Source organism: Heterodontus francisci, chromosome 10 (assembly GCF_036365525.1).
Source record: "Heterodontus francisci isolate sHetFra1 chromosome 10, sHetFra1.hap1, whole genome shotgun sequence".
Taxonomy (NCBI): domain Eukaryota; kingdom Metazoa; phylum Chordata; class Chondrichthyes; order Heterodontiformes; family Heterodontidae; genus Heterodontus; species Heterodontus francisci.
The window spans coordinates 12,739,983-12,757,640 of NC_090380.1; the positions used below are offsets into that span (position 1 = coordinate 12,739,983).

General features: G+C 52.2%; 1 protein-coding gene across 7 annotated transcripts in view; it reads left to right on the forward strand.

Moving 5' to 3' along the window:
- LOC137374294 (coagulation factor X-like) overlaps positions 1-17,658 on the forward strand; it is a 48,562-nt gene that overhangs the window by 19,957 nt on the left and 10,947 nt on the right. For 3 of the 7 annotated variants that reach the window (XM_068040109.1, XM_068040111.1, XM_068040114.1), the window contains 3 exons: positions 844-957; positions 6,069-6,197; positions 9,343-9,455. In XM_068040109.1, the coding sequence (XP_067896210.1) occupies positions 844-957; positions 6,069-6,197; positions 9,343-9,455 (356 nt within the window). The remainder of the gene's footprint in view (positions 1-843; positions 958-6,068; positions 6,198-9,342; positions 9,456-17,658) is intronic. The other 4 variants (XM_068040110.1, XM_068040115.1, XM_068040113.1 and 1 more) reach the window with 2 other exon arrangements.

Genomic DNA, 17,658 nt, shown 5'->3' on the forward strand with positions numbered 1-17,658 from the left:
TTGCACTAGCTAGTGTTGAACATTTATTTAAAGGGGCTCATTGATGAGATTTCCCCACTTATAGCACCTAATCAGTTTATCCTCATGCCTGGCTCAGTTGCTGGTCCAGAGCAGTCCCTCACCATCATCTTCATGAGGTGTCCAGGGAGCCAGGGCAAGGGCACTCACAGCCACTGCCACCTGCACGAGCGAGTGAGTGAGCCAATTAACTGGGTCCCACAGCAGCAAGCACCATCTCTATGTCAGCCTCGGGAAAGTTAGCTGCCCTCTGTTCCTCCCCCAGTGTTGCTGCCATTTCCAGTATGATTTCATGCTGCCACTGACCACCTTTAATCTACTGCAGACCTTTCACTTCAGCAATCTCACCAGCTCTTCGACCCTTCCTTCCCAACCAACAGGTTTCACCCTCAGACCCCCCCCCCCCCCCCCACCACCTCAAACCTGGCACAACTAACCAATTGCTGGCAATACCAAGACTGTTTGCCTGCCCAGCAATGTGTGAATTGAGTTGCCCTCGGGCTGCTGTGGGAGTATACGTCAAGACCAAGCCCCGGTCTGGATGTTCAGATTCGGAAGCGGTGAGGTCCCTGGAGTTTGATCAGCTTGTTGCATCTAATGTCAGCTGTTGCTCAGTGGTAACTCTCTGGTCAGAAGGTTTTGGGTTAAAGTTCCATATGCTACTTTATATTGCAAGTGTCATTATATTTGAAACTGAAATCTTGAGAAAGATCTCTGTGTCCTTATGAATAAACCATGGGATTCCAATTTGAATTTTAAATTCTTATGCTGCTATTTTGAATTACTAATACAATTTCCTCAATAAATTTCATAATTTTATCTTAGCAGAAAATAAGTGTGCATCCAACCCGTGCAAGAATGGAGGATGGTGCCACAATAGTGCCACACAGTATTATTGTGCCTGTGGAAGTGGTTTTCATGGTCTAAATTGTGAACTTGGTAAAGTACCTCCAATACTGTAAGTCTTGCCAGCTTTGACTGTCTAGTCGGTTACCAGTACAGAGGTACAGAAGTTCTTTAAAGCATAGTAATGACTAACTTCTTCTTGCAGCAATGAGATAATTTACACAACACGTTCTGTCCAGCTGTTGCCAAAACTGAGTCATGACAGCACAGAAGGAGGCCATTTGGCCCATCAAGTCCATGCCAGCTCTCAGGAGAGCAATCCAGTCAGTCCCATTGCCCTGTTCTATCCCCATAACCCTGCAAGTTTATTTCTTTCAAGTCCAATTTCCTAGTAAAAGGTCTGGGGACTTAAAGCAACCGTGGGGAAATTCTGGGCTTGTGAGAGATGTGATAAGGGAATCGACCCACAGCTGTAGGGTGCAGCAAACACTGATGAGCATGAGTGATGACAATTGAAGTGTGTTGATAGTACAAAATGAAGGGCATTCATTGTAATAACTGATGGATAATGACTGTAAATATTGACGGGTTCTGATGGTAAAAATAATGGACATTGATAATAATAATGCATGTTGAAAATAAAAACTGATGGATATTGATTGTTGTTATGACTGAGGCAGGAGGAGTGCACTGTTTATGCTAGTCCCATTTCTCCACAGGTCACAACATAGATTTTAAATTTTCCCCCTTACTGATAAGGTCAATCAAGTGCTCTATTTTTCCCAGAATAGAACACACGAACCAGGTTTCTTTAATGAACAACAAAATTATCAGTTCATTATAAAACAAGTCTTAACCAGCAATGAAGTAAAACATAAACACACAGATCGAAATTTTGTAGTCCGTTTTTTCAGTCCCTCACACTCACACACACACATATACCTGATTAACTGATTTTTAAAATTCAGAGCTCTGTTACAGACAGAAAAAAACACCCGGGCAGATTACTTGCTCATTTTTGAAGAAAACAGCAGATGAGATATGTTGTTCCAAAACTGGCATACTGTCTAACTTCTGAGTACACATCGACAGGTCACTACGATCCTTCAGAACAGTTCTTTTCGGGCGGCATTGAGAAGTAATTTAGCAGGCTTTCTTCAAAGACAGGAAACGAGATGAATTGACACAGTGGACTTCTCAGAGTCTTTTAGAGAGTTTCTGCAAAGTGAACTAGGTTGTGATCTTCTGTCCTTCCTTGATACTTCTTCAGCAGACTTGACTTTCTCTCACTCCAGAAGGTAAAACATACACTGACCCAACAACCAAAAAGCTTGTGAGATTTTTCTGCCCTCCCAAGTGCGCTCTGCTGCTGCTGGGCATGATCCAATTAAAGGGTGCTTGTCACTTCTCTGCCCCTATTACCAGGCTTTCTGTTCTATCTTTAACTTGAGTCATGTGACAACCAGTAACATTGTTGCCAAACTGGCTCCCTCCATGTCCTCTTGATGGCTCTCTTTTAAGAAAAACTGGTCCAACCTTTATTCAGTTTGACTATGAATGCCTTTAAAAATATTTTTTAAAAACAGAAGCACCTTGGTAACATTGTAAAAAGTGATTGGTATTGATAGTAAATAATGATGGATATTGTTAGTAAATTTATGAATATTAATGGTGAAAATGATGAATATTGGTGCTGAAAATTATGCATATTGATAGTAAAAACTGATATTTTGGGCATTAACAGTAAAAAATTATGGATATTGATAGTAACCAATGATGTTGATTGCTAATTAAACATCATAGGTATTATCTACAAATAATGATGGGTATTGACCATAGAAAGTAATGGATATTGATTGTAAAATCCATATATTATAGAAACCTACAGCATTGGGGCGGCACAGTGGCGCAGTGGTTAGCACCGCAGCCTCACAGCTCCAGCGACCCGGGTTCAATTCTGGGTACTGCCTGTGTGGAGTTTGCAAGTTCTCCCTGTGTCTGTGTGGGTTTCCTCCCACATGCCAAAAGACTTGCAGGTTGATAGGTAAATTGGCCATTATAAATTGCCCCTAGTATAGGTAGGTGGTAGGGAAATATAGGGACAGGTGGGGATGTGGTAGGAATATGGAATTAGTGTAGGATTAGTATAAAATGGGTGGTTGATGGTCGGCACAGACTCGGAGGGCCGAAGGGCATGTTTCAGTGCTGTATCTCTAAACTAAACTAAAAACTAAACATTGGAGGCTATTTAACCCATTGTGCCTGTGTTGCTGCTTTGATGAGCAGCCGTACTTAGTCCCACATCTCCTCTGCTTCCTGTCACTGAACCAATTTCGTATCCATAACTGCCACGTTCTCCTTAATTCCCTGGGCTTCCATCTTCAGTACAAGCCTCCTGTGTGGCACTTCAAGTTCTTTCTGAAAGTCCATATATGCAACATCTACTGCACTACCTTGATAAATCTTCTCTGTTATCTCATCAAAGAATGAGTTAGTTAGATACAACTTGCCTTGAACAAATCTATGCTGACTCTCCTCGATTAACCCATGCCTTTGCAAATGAAAGTTTATTTTGTCCCTGTTAATGGATTCTAATAATTTGCCCATTACCAATGTTAGGCTGACTGACCTGTAGTTTCCTAGTTTATCTCTCCCCTTTCTTGAATAGTGTTTTTTTGTTGTCAATCCCTTGAAACGAGGATGACATCTGCCAGGCATTCATGATTTGTGTGTCCTCAGGCGACTCAACAGGCCAATCCTGGAGCCACAGATCTTTGGGTAAAGAGGATAGAAGTTGGCCTGGGGAAGGGAGATTCTCAAGCAGTTTTTGTTTTCCTTCTGCTTTTGTTGCTTCTCCACAGCAGAGTTTATGCAGTTAGTTTTCGACTGTGTTCTGGCTCGTTGGATGAGGCACTGCTACATGGTATGGTTTGTGGCAAGTTCCTCCCATGCACTGATGTAAATTTGTCCCCTTTTCAAAGAGACCTTTGCAGTGTCCTTAAAATGTTTTGTCCATCCTCCTTGAGATTGGGTGCCATCCTTGAGTTGTGAAAAGAGGATTTGCCTTGGAAGCCGATTATTCGGGATGCAGAGTCCAGACCAGCAGAGCTGATCTCGCATAATCACGGTTGTGATGCTAGAGGAATTGATTTCAGCGAGGATGCTGGAGTTTGTTCGCCTGTCTTCCCACTTGACTTTGAGTATCCTATGAAGGCACCACTAGTGGAAATTTTCCAGCGCCCAGAGGTGCTTTTGGTAGGTGACCCAAGTCACACTGCCATATAGAATGGTGGTGGCAACAACAGCATTGTAGACTAAAGCCTTCATCTTCTTTTGGAGATCTCTGTTGTCAAAGACACGGTTACACCAATTTTGGAAGGCTGCGCTAGCACAGCCGATTCTGTGCTGGATCTCTGCTTCGATGGTGGCCTTTTGAGAAAGGCAGCTGCCAAGATATGAGAAGTGTTCAACGACTTCTAAAGTCTTCCCAAAAAAGCATCCCGTCAAGTTGAAACTCAGTCATGATCCCTTGTGGAAGTTGGTCATGAATGAGTTCCATCACTAGGCTGATGTTGATAGTGAAGACAGTAGGCACAATCACACAGCCTTGCTTGACACCCGTCCTGATACGTAATGGATCCTAACAACATCTGCATTACTAATGATAGGCTGACTGGCCTGTAGTTTCTTGGTGTCTCCCTCTGCCCTTTCTTGAATAGTGATATAATGTTAGCAACCCTCCAGTTCTCTGACACTACTCCTGTATCCAATGTGGATTGGAAGTTTGTGACCAATGCCTCTTCTATTTCTACCTTTGCATCCTTCAGTAACCTGGTTTGCATTCCATCTGGACCAGGTGTCTTAACAACTTTCAGTAATGCTAATCCTTTTAGTATATCTTCTCTATCTATTATTATCCTGTCCATAACTTCCCTCTCTGCTTCTAGTGTAACCTTCATATGACCCATTTCCTTTTGTGACCATGAAGCTGTTGGATTGTCATTAAAAACACAACTGATTCACCAATGTCCCATAGGGAAGGAAACCTGCCATCCTTACCTGGTCTGACCTACGTGCGACTCCAGTCTCACACTTAATGTGTTTAACCCTTTACTGCCCTCTGAAGTGGTCTAGCAAGACACTCAGTTTTATCAAAACCACTACCAGTGATTCACGAAGGCGGCCAACCACCAGCTTCTGAAGACAACTGGGAATAGACAGTAAACACTGGTCTTGCCAGTGTCCGTGGAATCTGTTTTAAAATGGGAGCTGCAGATTGTGGTTACACTTCAACAGAACAGAGAGCCAATGAAAGTGTTCTATTTCCTGTAGGTTTAAAGCTCCTAGCTTCTCTGTTAGAGAATGTTAAGCCAGAACAGACCAATCACATTACAGTTACACTTGATAAAGCAGCACAAGGACCAATAGCTGAAGAGGTAATATACACCTGACACTAACTCGCCTTATACTGATTATTTGATGGCTAAAACTCTGTTATATTTGTTGCCGTGGTAACAGATTGATTGTTATAATGATGGAATTAAATACATAACATAAAGGATTTTACCTTAGAACTTGCTGTTAGTTAGTTAGAGATACAGCACTGAAACAGGCCCTTCGGCCCACCGAGTCTGTGCCGACCATCAACCACCCATTTATACGAATCCTACACGAATCCCATATTCCTACCACATCCCCACCTGTCCCTACCACCTACCTATACTAGGGGCAATTTATAATGGCAAATTTACCTATCAACCTGCAAGTCTTTTGGCATGAGGGAGGAAACCGGAGCACCCGGAGAAAACCCACGCAGACACAGGGAGAACTTGCAAACTCCACACAGACAGTACCCAGAATTGAACCCGGGTCACTGGAGCTGTGAGGCTGCGGTGCTAACCACTGCGCCACTGTGCCGCCCCAATATCTGGATATCGCAAGGTAGCTATCTTATTTGGGACAATGCGATGTCGAAGAATCTGAGGGCAGAGTTAGTGATGTTTAATAATCTAAATTTTGATCTTCATACTTCAAATAATTATTAACAGATTTCAATCTCAAAATCAATTTACATATTACCCTAGTAGGGAAAAGATGAGCGATGCCATTGTCAATTTCAGGAGGAGATTTCCTCATGGCCCTGATAGTTCACCCAGTCACTGTGTATGGAGATGAATAGATGTGACCAACTCTTTGAATTTCAGGTCCCAAAGACTGTTCGTCACATGGACACACCTGCGACCACTTCTGTAAGTCACACGACGACAGCTATGTCTGTTACTGTGCCCAAGGATATAAACTTGGAGAGGATCAAAAGAGCTGTATTCCTGAAGGTAGATGTCAATGATGTACTTCCTTTCATTATTTTATATATCAGTGGGTGGGGTGGTCAGTTAGCTCAGTTGGCTACAGTGTGATGCAGAAAGGCGCGAACAGCACGGGTTCAATCCCCGTGCCGGGTGTGGTAGTTCATGGAGGCCTGCTTCCTCACCTTACTCCACGCTTGAGGAGTGGTGACCCTCAAGCTATACATCACCAACTGTCTCTCTCTAGTGGGAGAGATGCCTATGGTCCTTTGGGATTATGGCTAGAGCATATAAACCAGTGAAGAGCCGTGTTCTGCACCTGCAGAACTGGGAAAGTGGAGATGGGATTTAGCACCACTTCATGCCAGCAACTAAATACCTGCAGCAACTCATTGCACCATCAATGCAGCAAACCCTGTAGCAACACATGGCAGCCCCAATGCAGCAAACCCTGCAGCAACATATCACAGCCCCAATGCGGCAAACCCTGCAGAAACACATGGCAGCCCCAATGCAGCAAACTCTGCAGCAACATATCACAGCCCCAATGCAGCAAACCCTGCAGAAACACATGGCAGCCCCAATGCAGCAAACCCTGCAGCAACACATGGCAGCCCCAATGAGCAAACCCTGCAGAAACAGATCACAGCTCCAATGCAGCAAACCCTGCAGAAACACATGGCAGCCCCAATGAGCAAACCCTGCAGAAACAGATCACAGCTCCAATGCAGCAAACCCTGCAGAAACACATGGCAGCCCCAATGCAGCAAACTCTGCAGCAACATATCACAGCCCCAATGCAGCAAACCCTGCAGAAACACATGGCAGCCCCAATGCAGCAAACTCTGCAGCAACATATCACAGCCCCAATGCGGCAAACCCTGCAGAAACACATGGCAGCCCCAATGCAGCAAACTCTGCAGCAACATATCACAGCCCCAATGCGGCAAACCCTGCAGAAACACATGGCAGCCCCAATGCAGCAAACCCTGCAGAAACACATGGCAGCCCCAATGCAGCAAACTCTGCAGCAACATATCACAGCCCCAATGCGGCAAACCCTGCAGAAACACATGGCAGCCCCAATGCAGCAAACTCTGCAGCAACATATCACAGCCCCAATGCAGCAAACCCTGCAGAAACACATGGCAGCCCCAATGCAGCAAACCCTGCAGAAACACATGGCAGCCCCAATGCAGCAAACTCTGCAGCAACATATCACAGCCCCAATGCAGCAAACCCTGCAGCAACACATGGCAGCCCCAATGCAGCAAACCCTGCAGAAACACATGGCAGCCCCAATGCAGCAAACTCTGCAGCAACATATCACAGCCCCAATGCGGCAAACCCTGCAGAAACACATGGCAGCCCCAATGCAGCAAACTCTGCAGCAACATATCACAGCCCCAATGCGGCAAACCCTGCAGAAACACATGGCAGCCCCAATGCAGCAAACTCTGCAGCAACATATCACAGCCCCAATGCGGCAAACCCTGCAGAAACACATGGCAGCCCCAATGGAGCAAATGCTGCAGCAACACATTGTAGCCCCAATGCAGCAACACCACACAGCCCCAATGCAGCAAACCCTGCAGCAAAACATCACAGCTGCAATGGAGCAAACCCTGCAGTTATACAATGCAGCCCCAATGCAGCAAACCCTGTAGCATCACATCGCACCCTCAATGCAGCAAACCCTGCCGCAACACATTACAGCTCCAATGCAGCAAACCCTGCAGTTATACAATGCAGCCCCAATGTAGCAAACCCTGCAGCAACACATTGTACGATCAATGAAGCCCCAATGCAGCAACACAACACAGCCCCAATGCAGCAAACCCTGCAGCAACACATCACAGCCTCAATGCAGCAAACCCTGCAGCAACACATCACAGCTCCAATGCAGCAAACCCTGGAGTTACACAATACAACCCCAATGTAGGAAAACCTGCAGCTTCAAATCACAGCTACCCAGTGCAACTAAATCCCTGCAGCCCACCTTGCAGCCCCAGTGCAACTATAGCTTTGTGCCAATGTCTGAACTGATGAATAATCCCCAAGTGAAAAGGCCCTGAACCTGCTCCATTAAAAGCCCTCCAACCTGAGAGTGCAACCTCACTTTTCCCTATGGCAAGCTTCCAAAGGGCAGATTGCCAAACAGTCGACAGTCCAGCATTTACCAAGAAAATTATTCCAAGGTGTTGTGATATCACCGCTGCAACATTTCAACCCCATTTGAAAGCATCTGCCTGTTATGGGCAGGCTCTTCCTGTTTTTACCCATTTAGTTCCAACAAATCAAGGTCATGTACAGAAGAAGTGGAGGCCCAGCGCCCTGTCTCTCTGTTCCTAGTCCCTTTTCCGTAATACCTAAGCATCTAGCCTGCATAAACCTCGAGTGGCAGGAGAATCAGCCCCAGTGAAGTACCATCAGTGACACAGGAACCTGCAAACTAACCAGCAAAGTGCTGCTCTGAATGGTCACTTCAGAACATTCCTGGGGTTCTATTCACCCAGCGCCCATGTAACCAAGAGGAACACACCCACCTGAGCCCCAGGGTACCACTGAGGACCATAGAGGGCTTACGGGGAGGTTGCCAACTCTGGTTGGCATTTGCCTGGAGGTCTCATCACGTGACCTCCAACTGCCCCTCCCATTCAAACAGCCTTTTCTCTCGCCTCCAATATTTTTATAGGATCATGAAGGAATGTGCTTGAAGAAAATAGGGGGAGAAAACAGCATTTTTGAAATGCATCTATGATTTTTCCTATGTGTTACTTGCAGAAGTGTCCAGGAGATTGATCTTTAATTCCTGGGGACTTTGGGACAATCCTGGTGTGTTGGCAACCATGCTGACAAGGTAGCCCAGGAGCTCTGCCACATATGCCCCTTTTATTTGGGCAGTGGTAGAAGTAGGTAGAAGATCCATCCATTCATACGTTACAGATCCGAGGCCTGGGTTGTTATATCAGCTGCTCTGAAAATGATGTCAGGTTCTCCGGGAAGTGCTGCTGGTGAGGGGGTGGGGGAGGTGCAATGTTCCCCACAAAAGTCAGAATGCAAACATTCTCTTGTTGATGATTGCACCGACCCACTGGGGAGAAGATACAGTGTAATGTCAGGGCCATGGCAGCCAGCCTAACCCCAGCACTGACTCTTTTATGTTGAACAGTACCTTATCCATGTGGAAAGGTGATGGTCCCTTCATCGATTCAAGATACAGATTTGATCCTCAGGGCAATCAATGGTGACCAACAATGTAGGAGGGGCGAATACCCCTGGCAGGTGAGGATTTACCGTACTATGAGGTCCTGTGACACTGAAAGTATGAGCCGTGTTCTTGTCGCTTCACACTTACCCTCTTGGTGGCTGGGGTAGGGCACTGTCCTGTTCACAAACCTGTCTACGTCTCACCCTGGGACACTCATACACAGAAAAATAAAACTCCTTCGCACATGAATGGTCTTCTTGCATTGGGTGCAGTGGACCAAACCACTCCCCACCAACCCACTCCCCCCAACCCACTCACCCCAACCCACTCCCCCTCAAATCACTCCCCCCCAACTCAGTCAGCCCAAACCAGTCCCCCCAACGCACTCCCCCCCGATCCACTCCCCCACAATCCACTCCCCACAAACCACTCCCCCAAACTACTCCCCACAACCCATTCCCCCCAACTCACTCCACCCCAACCCACTCCTCCCAACCCACTCCACCAGCCCACTCCCCCAACCCACTCCCCTCCAGCCCACTCCCTCAAACCACTCCCCCACAAGCCACTCCCCCAGCCCACATACCTCCAACACACTCTCGCCAACCCAGTGCCCCCAAACCTATTCCCCCCAACTCACTCCACGACAACCCACTCCCCCCAGGCCACTCCCCCCAACCCATTCCCCCTCACCCACTCCCCAAACCCACTCCCCCCCAACCCATTCCCCCAACCTACTCCCCGCAACCCATTCACCCCAACGCAATCCCCCAACCAAACAGCCCCCCAGCCACTCCCCCCTACCCACTCCCTCAACCCATTCCCCCAACTCACTCCACCCCAACCCACTCCCCGAACCCACTCCTCCAATGCACACCCGGCAACCTATTCCCCCGAACCCACTCCCCCAACCCACTCCCCCATCCCACTCCACCAACCCATTCCCCCAACCCATTCCCCCCAACCCACAACCCCCCAACCCACACCCCACAACCCATTACCCCCAACCCACTCCCCCTCAAATCACTCCCCCCCAACTCAGTCAGCCCAAACCAGTCCCCCCAACGCACTCCCCCCCGATCCACTCCCCCACAATCCACTCCCCACAAACCACTCCCCCAAACTACTCCCCACAACCCATTCCCCCCAACTCACTCCACCCCAACCCACTCCTCCCAACCCACTCCACCAGCCCACTCCCCCCAACCCACTCCCCCTCCCCACTCCCCACAACAAACTCCAACCAACCCACTGCCCCAACCAATTCCCCCCACACCACATCCCCGCAACCCACTCCCCACAACCCACTCCACGCACCTCCCAACCCACTCCCCACAACCCACAGCCCACTCCCCCACCCCAGTCCCCCCAAACCCACTCCCCCAACCCATTCCCCCAACCCACTACCCCCAAACCACATCCCCAAACCCCTCCACTCCAATCCACCCCCCCAACGCACTCCCCCCAACCCACTGCCCCCACTCCATTCCGTCCCCAAACCACTCCCCCAACCCATTCTCCCATCTGACTTCCCATCAACCTACACCCCCAACCCATTCCCCCAACCCACACACCCAAACCACACCCCCAAACCTCTCCCCTCCAATCCAATCCCCCAACGCACTCCCCCAACCCACTGCCCCCAACCCATTCCCCCAACTGACTTCCCATCAACCTACTCCCCCAGTCCACTCCCCTCAACCCAACCCCCCCCAAACCACTCCCCTCCAATCCACTCCCCCCAATGCACTCCCCCCAACCCACAGCCCCAACCCACACCCCCAACCCATTCCCCCAACCTACTCCACCCCAACCCACTCCACCAACCCATGCCCCCAACCCACTCCCCCCACCCCACTCTCCCCCAACCCACTTCCCACTACCCACTCCCCCAAACCCACGCCCCCAACCCACTCCCCCAAACCCAAGACCCCCATCCCACGCCCCCCAAACGCAGTCTCCCCAACACACTCCTCCAAACCACTCCCCCCAACACACTCCACCAGCCCACTCCCCCAACCCACTCCCCTTCAGCCCACTCCCCCAAACCACTCCCCCACAAGCCACTCCCCAAACCCACAAACCTCCAACACACTCTCGCCAACCCAGTGTCCTCCAACCTATTCCCTCCAACTCACTCCACGCCAACCCACTGCCCCCAAGCCACTCCCCCCAACCTATTCCCACCCAACCCACTCCCCCAACCCACTCCCCCCAACCCAATCCCCCAACCTACTCCCCCCAACCCACTCCACCCAACGCACTCCCCCAACCAAACAGCCCCCAAACCACTCCCCCCAACCCACTCCCCCAACCCATTCTCCCGAACCCACTCCCCGAACCCACTCCCACTACCCACTCCCCCAACCCCTTCTCCCCAATCCACGCCCCCCGAACACACTCCCAGAAACCACTCCCCCCAACCCATTCTCCCCAATCTAGTCCCCCCACCAGCTCCCCCCCAAGCCACTCCCCCCAGCTCCAGTCCCCCGAACCCACTCCCCCCACTCAATTCCCCCCCAACTCACTCCCCCAACCCACTCCCCCCAACCCATTACCCCCAACCTATTCCCCCAACCAACTCCCCCAACCCACTCCTCCAACCGATTCTCCCCAACCCACTCCCCACAAACCCACTCCCCCCAACCCACTCGCCCAACCCACTACCCCAACCTACTCCCCCAACGCATTCTCCCCCAGCCGACTCCCCCTAACCCATTCTCCCCAACCCACTCCCCCCAAACACACTCCCTCCTGTCCACTTCCCCCAACCCATTCCCCACAACCCACTCCCCGTAACCCATTCTCCCCAACCCACTCCCCGCAAACCCACTCCACCGAACCCACTCCCCAAACCCACTCCCCCAACCTACTCCCCTAACCCATTCGCCCCAACCCACTTCCCCCAAACCCTCCACCCCAACCCACTCACCCAACCTACTTCGCCAACCCATTCTCCCCAACCCATTCCCCTCAATCCTCTCTCCCCCAACCGACTCCCCCCCAACCCATTACAGCCAACCCACTCCCCCAACTCACACCCCCAACCCATTATCCCCATCCCACTCCCCCCAACCCACTCCCCCTAACACATTCTCCCCAACCCTCTCCCCCCAAACCCACTCCCCCGAATCCACTCCCCCAACCCATTCCCCCAAACTACTCCCCCAACCCATTCTTGCCAACCCACTCCCCCCAACCCATTCCCCCTAACCCATTCTCCCCAACCCACAACCTCCAAACCCACTCCCCCAACGCATTCTCCCCAATCTAGTCCCCCAACCAGCTCCCCCCAACCCACTCCCCCAACCCACTCCCCCCAAACCCAGTCCCCCCGAACCCACTCTCCCCGCCCAATTTCCCCACAACCCACTCCCCACAGCCCACTCCTCCCAACCCACTCCCCCCAACCCACTCCTGCAACCCATTCCGCCCAAGCCATTTCCCCCAAACAACTCCCCCCAACCCACTCCGGCCAACCCATTCCCCCCACCCCATTCCCCCCACCCCATTCCCCCCCAAGCCACTCCCCACAATCCACTCCTCCCAACCCACTCCTCCACCCCACTCTCCAAAACCCACAGCCCACTCCCTCTACCCCACTCCCCCCCAAACCACTCCCCCAACCCATTCTCCCAACCCACTCCTCCAACCCCACTCCCTGAACCAAACGGCCCCCAACCCATTCCCACAACCCACTGCCAACCCATTCTCCCCAACCCACTCCCCCCAGCCCACACCCCCTAACCCATTCACCCCAACCCACTCCCCTCACCCCGCTCTGCCCCAACTTACTTCTCACTACCAATCCCACAAACTCACTCCCCGCATACCCACTCCCCCCAACCCACTCCTCCAACCCATTCTCCCCAACCCACTTCCCCAACCCACTCCCCCAAACCATTCTCCCCAACACACTCTCCCCCAACCCACTCCCCACAACACATTCTCCCCAACCCACTCCCCCAACCAACTCCCCCGCAACCCACTCCCCCCAACCCATTCTCCCCAACACACTCCTCCATCCCACTCACCCCCAACCCACTCTCCCCGAATCACTCCCCACAACCCACTCCCCCAACCCATTCCCCCAACCCACTCCGCCAACCCATTCCCCCCAACCCATACCCCCCAACCCACTCCCCCCAACCTTTTACCCCCAACCCATTCCCCCAACCAACTCCCCAACCCACTCCCCCAACCCACTCCCTCTAACCCATTCACCCCAACCCACTCCCCCCAAACCCTCCACCCCAACCCACTCACCCAACCTACTTCGCCAACCCATTCTCCCCAACCCATTCCCCTCAATCCTCTCCCCCCTCTAACCGACTCCCCCAACCCATTACACCCAACCCACTCCCCCAACTCACTCCCCCAACCCATTCTCCCCCTAACACATTCTTCCCAACCCTCTCCCCCCAAACCCACTCCCCCGAATCCACTCCCCCAACCCATTCCCCCAAACTACTCCCCCAACCCATTCTCCCCAACCCACTACCCCCCACTCACTCCCTCAACCCATTCTCCCCAACCCACTCCCCCCAGCCCACACCCCCTAACCCATTCTCTCCAACCCAGTCCCCTCACCCCACTCTGCCCCAACTTACTTCCACTACCCACTCCCACAAACCAACGCCCCCGAACTTACTCCCCGTAAACCCACTCCCCCCAACCCACTCCTCCAACCCATTCTCCCCAACCCACTCCCCCAACCCACTCCCCCTAACCCATTCTCCCCAACACACTTCCCCCCAACCCACTCCCCACAACCCATTCTCCCCAACCCACTCCCCCAACCAACTACCCCGCAACCCACTCCCCCCAACCCATTCTCCCCAACCCACTCCCCCCAACCCACTCCCCCCAACCCATTCCCCCAACCTACTCCCCCAACCCACTCCGGCCAACCCACTCCCCAACCAAACGGGCACCAACCACTCCCCCCAACCAAATCCCCCACCCCATTCCCCCAACTCACTTCACACCAACCCACTCCCCCAACCCACTCCCCCCAACCCATTCCGCCGAACCCACTCCCCCAAATATAATCTGTATTTATATCGATGATTTGGAGTTGGGGACCACGTGTAGGGTGTCAAAGTTTGCAGATGACACTAAGATGAGTGGCAGAGCAAAGTGTGCAGATGACTGTGAAACTTTGCAGAGGAACATAGATACGTTGAGTGAGTGGGCAAAGGTCTGGCAGATGGAATACAATGTTAATAAATGTGAAGTCATTCATTTCGGTAGGAGCAACAGTAAAAAGGATTATTACTTGAATGGTAAAAAGTTGCAGCATGCTGCTATGCAGAGGGACCTAGGTGTCCTTGTGCATGAATCGCAGAAGGTTGGTCTGCAGGTACAGCAAGTAATTAGGAAGGCAAATGGAATTTTGTTCTTCATTGCTAAAGGGATTGAGTTTAAAAGCAGAGAGGTTATGTTGCAGCTGTATAAGGTACTGGTGAGGCCGCACCTGGAGTACTGTGTGCAGTTTTGGTCTCCTTACTTGAGAAAGGATGTACTGGCACTGGAGAGGGTGCAGAGGAGGTTCACTAGGTTGATTCCGGAGTTGAGGGGGTTGGTTTATGAGGAGAGACTGAGTAGATTGGGATTATATTCATTGGAATTCAGAAGAATGAGGGGGGATCTTATAGAAACATATAAAATTATGAAGGGAATAGATAAGATACAAGTAGAGAGGATGTTTCCACTGGCAGGTGAAGCTAGGACAAGAGGGCATAGCCTCAAGATTAGAGGGAGCAGATTTAGGACGGAATTAAGAAGGAACTTCTTCACCCAGAGGGTTGTTAATCTATGGAATTCCTTGCCCAGTGAAGTAGTTGACGCTTCCTCAGTAAAGATTTTTAAAGCTAAGGTAGATATCTTTTTGAACAATAAAGGAATTAAGGGATACTGTGAGAACGCGGGTAAGTGGATCTGAGTCCACGAAAAGATCAGCCATGATCTTATTGAATGGCGGAGCAGGCTCGAGGGGCCGGACGGCCTACTCCTGCTCCTAGTTCTTATGATCTTATGAACCCACTCCCCCAACCCACTCCCCCATCCCATTCTCCCCAACCCACTCCCCCAACTCATTCCACCCCAACCCACTCCCCCAACCCACTCCCCCAAACCATTCCCCCCACCCATTCCCCCCAACCAACTCCCCCCCCGAGCCACACCCCACAACCCATTACCCCCAACCCACTCCCCCAACCCACTCCCCCAACCCATTCTCCCCAAACTACTCCCCCCAACCCAATCCCCCAACCCATTCCCCCCTACTCACTCACCCCATACCAACTACCCCGAAACCACTCCCCAAACCTACTCCCCCAACCCATTCTCCCCAACCCACACCCCCAAACCTACTCCCACAACCCACTCCCTGCAACCCATTCGCCCCAACCCACTCCCCCCAACCCATTAACCCCAACCCACTCCCCAAACCCACTCCCCAACCCATTCTCCCCAACCTACTCCTCCAAACCCACTCCCCAAACCCACTCCCCCCAACCCATTCTCCCCAACCCACTCCCCCAACGCATTCCCCTCAACCCACTCCCCCAAAACCCACTCCCCCCAGCCCATTATCCTCAACCCTCTCCCCCAACCCACTCCCCCGAACCTATTCTCCCGAACCCACTCCCCCCAAACCCACTCCACCGTACCCATTCGCCCAAGCCACTCCCCCAACTTACTCCCCCAACCCATTCTCCAAAACCCATTCCCCCCAAACCCAATTCCCCTTACCCATTCTCCCCAACCCACTCCCCCCAAACCCATTTCCCCAACCCACTCCCCCCAACCCATTCTCCACAACCCACTCCGCCAACCCATTCTCCCCAACCCTATGCCCCCAACGCACTCCCCCAACCCATTCTCCCCAACACACTCCCCCCAAACCCACTCCACCAAACCCATTCTCCCCAAGCCACTCTCCCCACCCCACTTTCCCCCAACTCACTCCCCCCAAACCATTCTCCCCAACCCACTCCCCCAACCCACTGTCCTCCAAACCACTCCCCCCATCACACTCCCCCCACCCCACTCTCCCCCAACTCACTCCCCCCAACCCATTCTCCCCAACGCACTCCCCCAACTTACTCCCCTCCAACCCACTCCACCCAACCTCTCCCCCCACCCCAGTCTCGTCCAACCCACTCTCCCAACAAATTCACCCCCAACCCACTCACCCCACCCCATTCTCCCCAAACCACTCCACCCAACCCACACCCCCAACCCATTCTCCCCAAATCACTCACAAATCATCTCCCCACAACCCAATCTCCCCAGCCCATTTCCCCCCAACCCACTCCCCCCACCCCATTCCCCCCAACCCATTCCCCACAAACCACTCCCCCATCCCACTCCCCCCACCCCACTCTACCACAACCCACTTCCCACTACCCACTCCCCCAAACCCACTATCCACAACCCATTCTCCCAACAAACTCCCAAAATCATCTCCCCCCCAACCCACTCCCCCAAACCCACTCTCCCCAACCCACTTCCCCCAACCCACTACCCCCAACCCACTCTCCCACAACCCACTTCCCACTACCCACTCCCCCAAAACCACTCCCCCCAACCCACTCCCGCAAACCCACTTCCCCAACCCACTCCCCCAACCCATTCTCCCCAACCCACTCCCCCAACACACTCCCCTCCAACCAACACCCCCCAACCCACTACCCCCAACCCACTCCCCCAACTCATTCCCCCAACGCATTCCCTCAACCCACTCCCCCAAATCCCACTCCCCCCAGCCCATTATCCCCAACCCTCACCCCCAACCCACTCCCCCGAACCCATTCTCCCCAACCCACTCCCCCCAAAACCACTCCACCGAACCCACTCGCCCAAACCCACTCCCCTCCAACCCACTCCCCCCACCCCACTCTCCCCCAACTCACTCCTCCCAACCCATTCTCCCCAACCCACTCCCCAAATCATCTCCCCCCCAACCCACTCCCCCCAAACCACTCTCCCCAGCCTACTCCCCCCCAACCCACTCCCCCCACCCCATTCCCCCCTCAACCCAATCCCCACAAACGAATCCCCCCACCCCACTCCCCCCACACCACTCTCCCCCAACCCACTTCCCACTATCCACTCCCCCAAACCCACTCCCGCAACGCACTCCTCCAACCCATTCCTCCTAACCCATTTCACCCAAACCACTCCCCTACCCCACTCCCCCCCAAACCACTCCCCACAACACAATCCCCCCATCCCAGTCTCACCACCCCACTACCCCAACCCACTCCACCC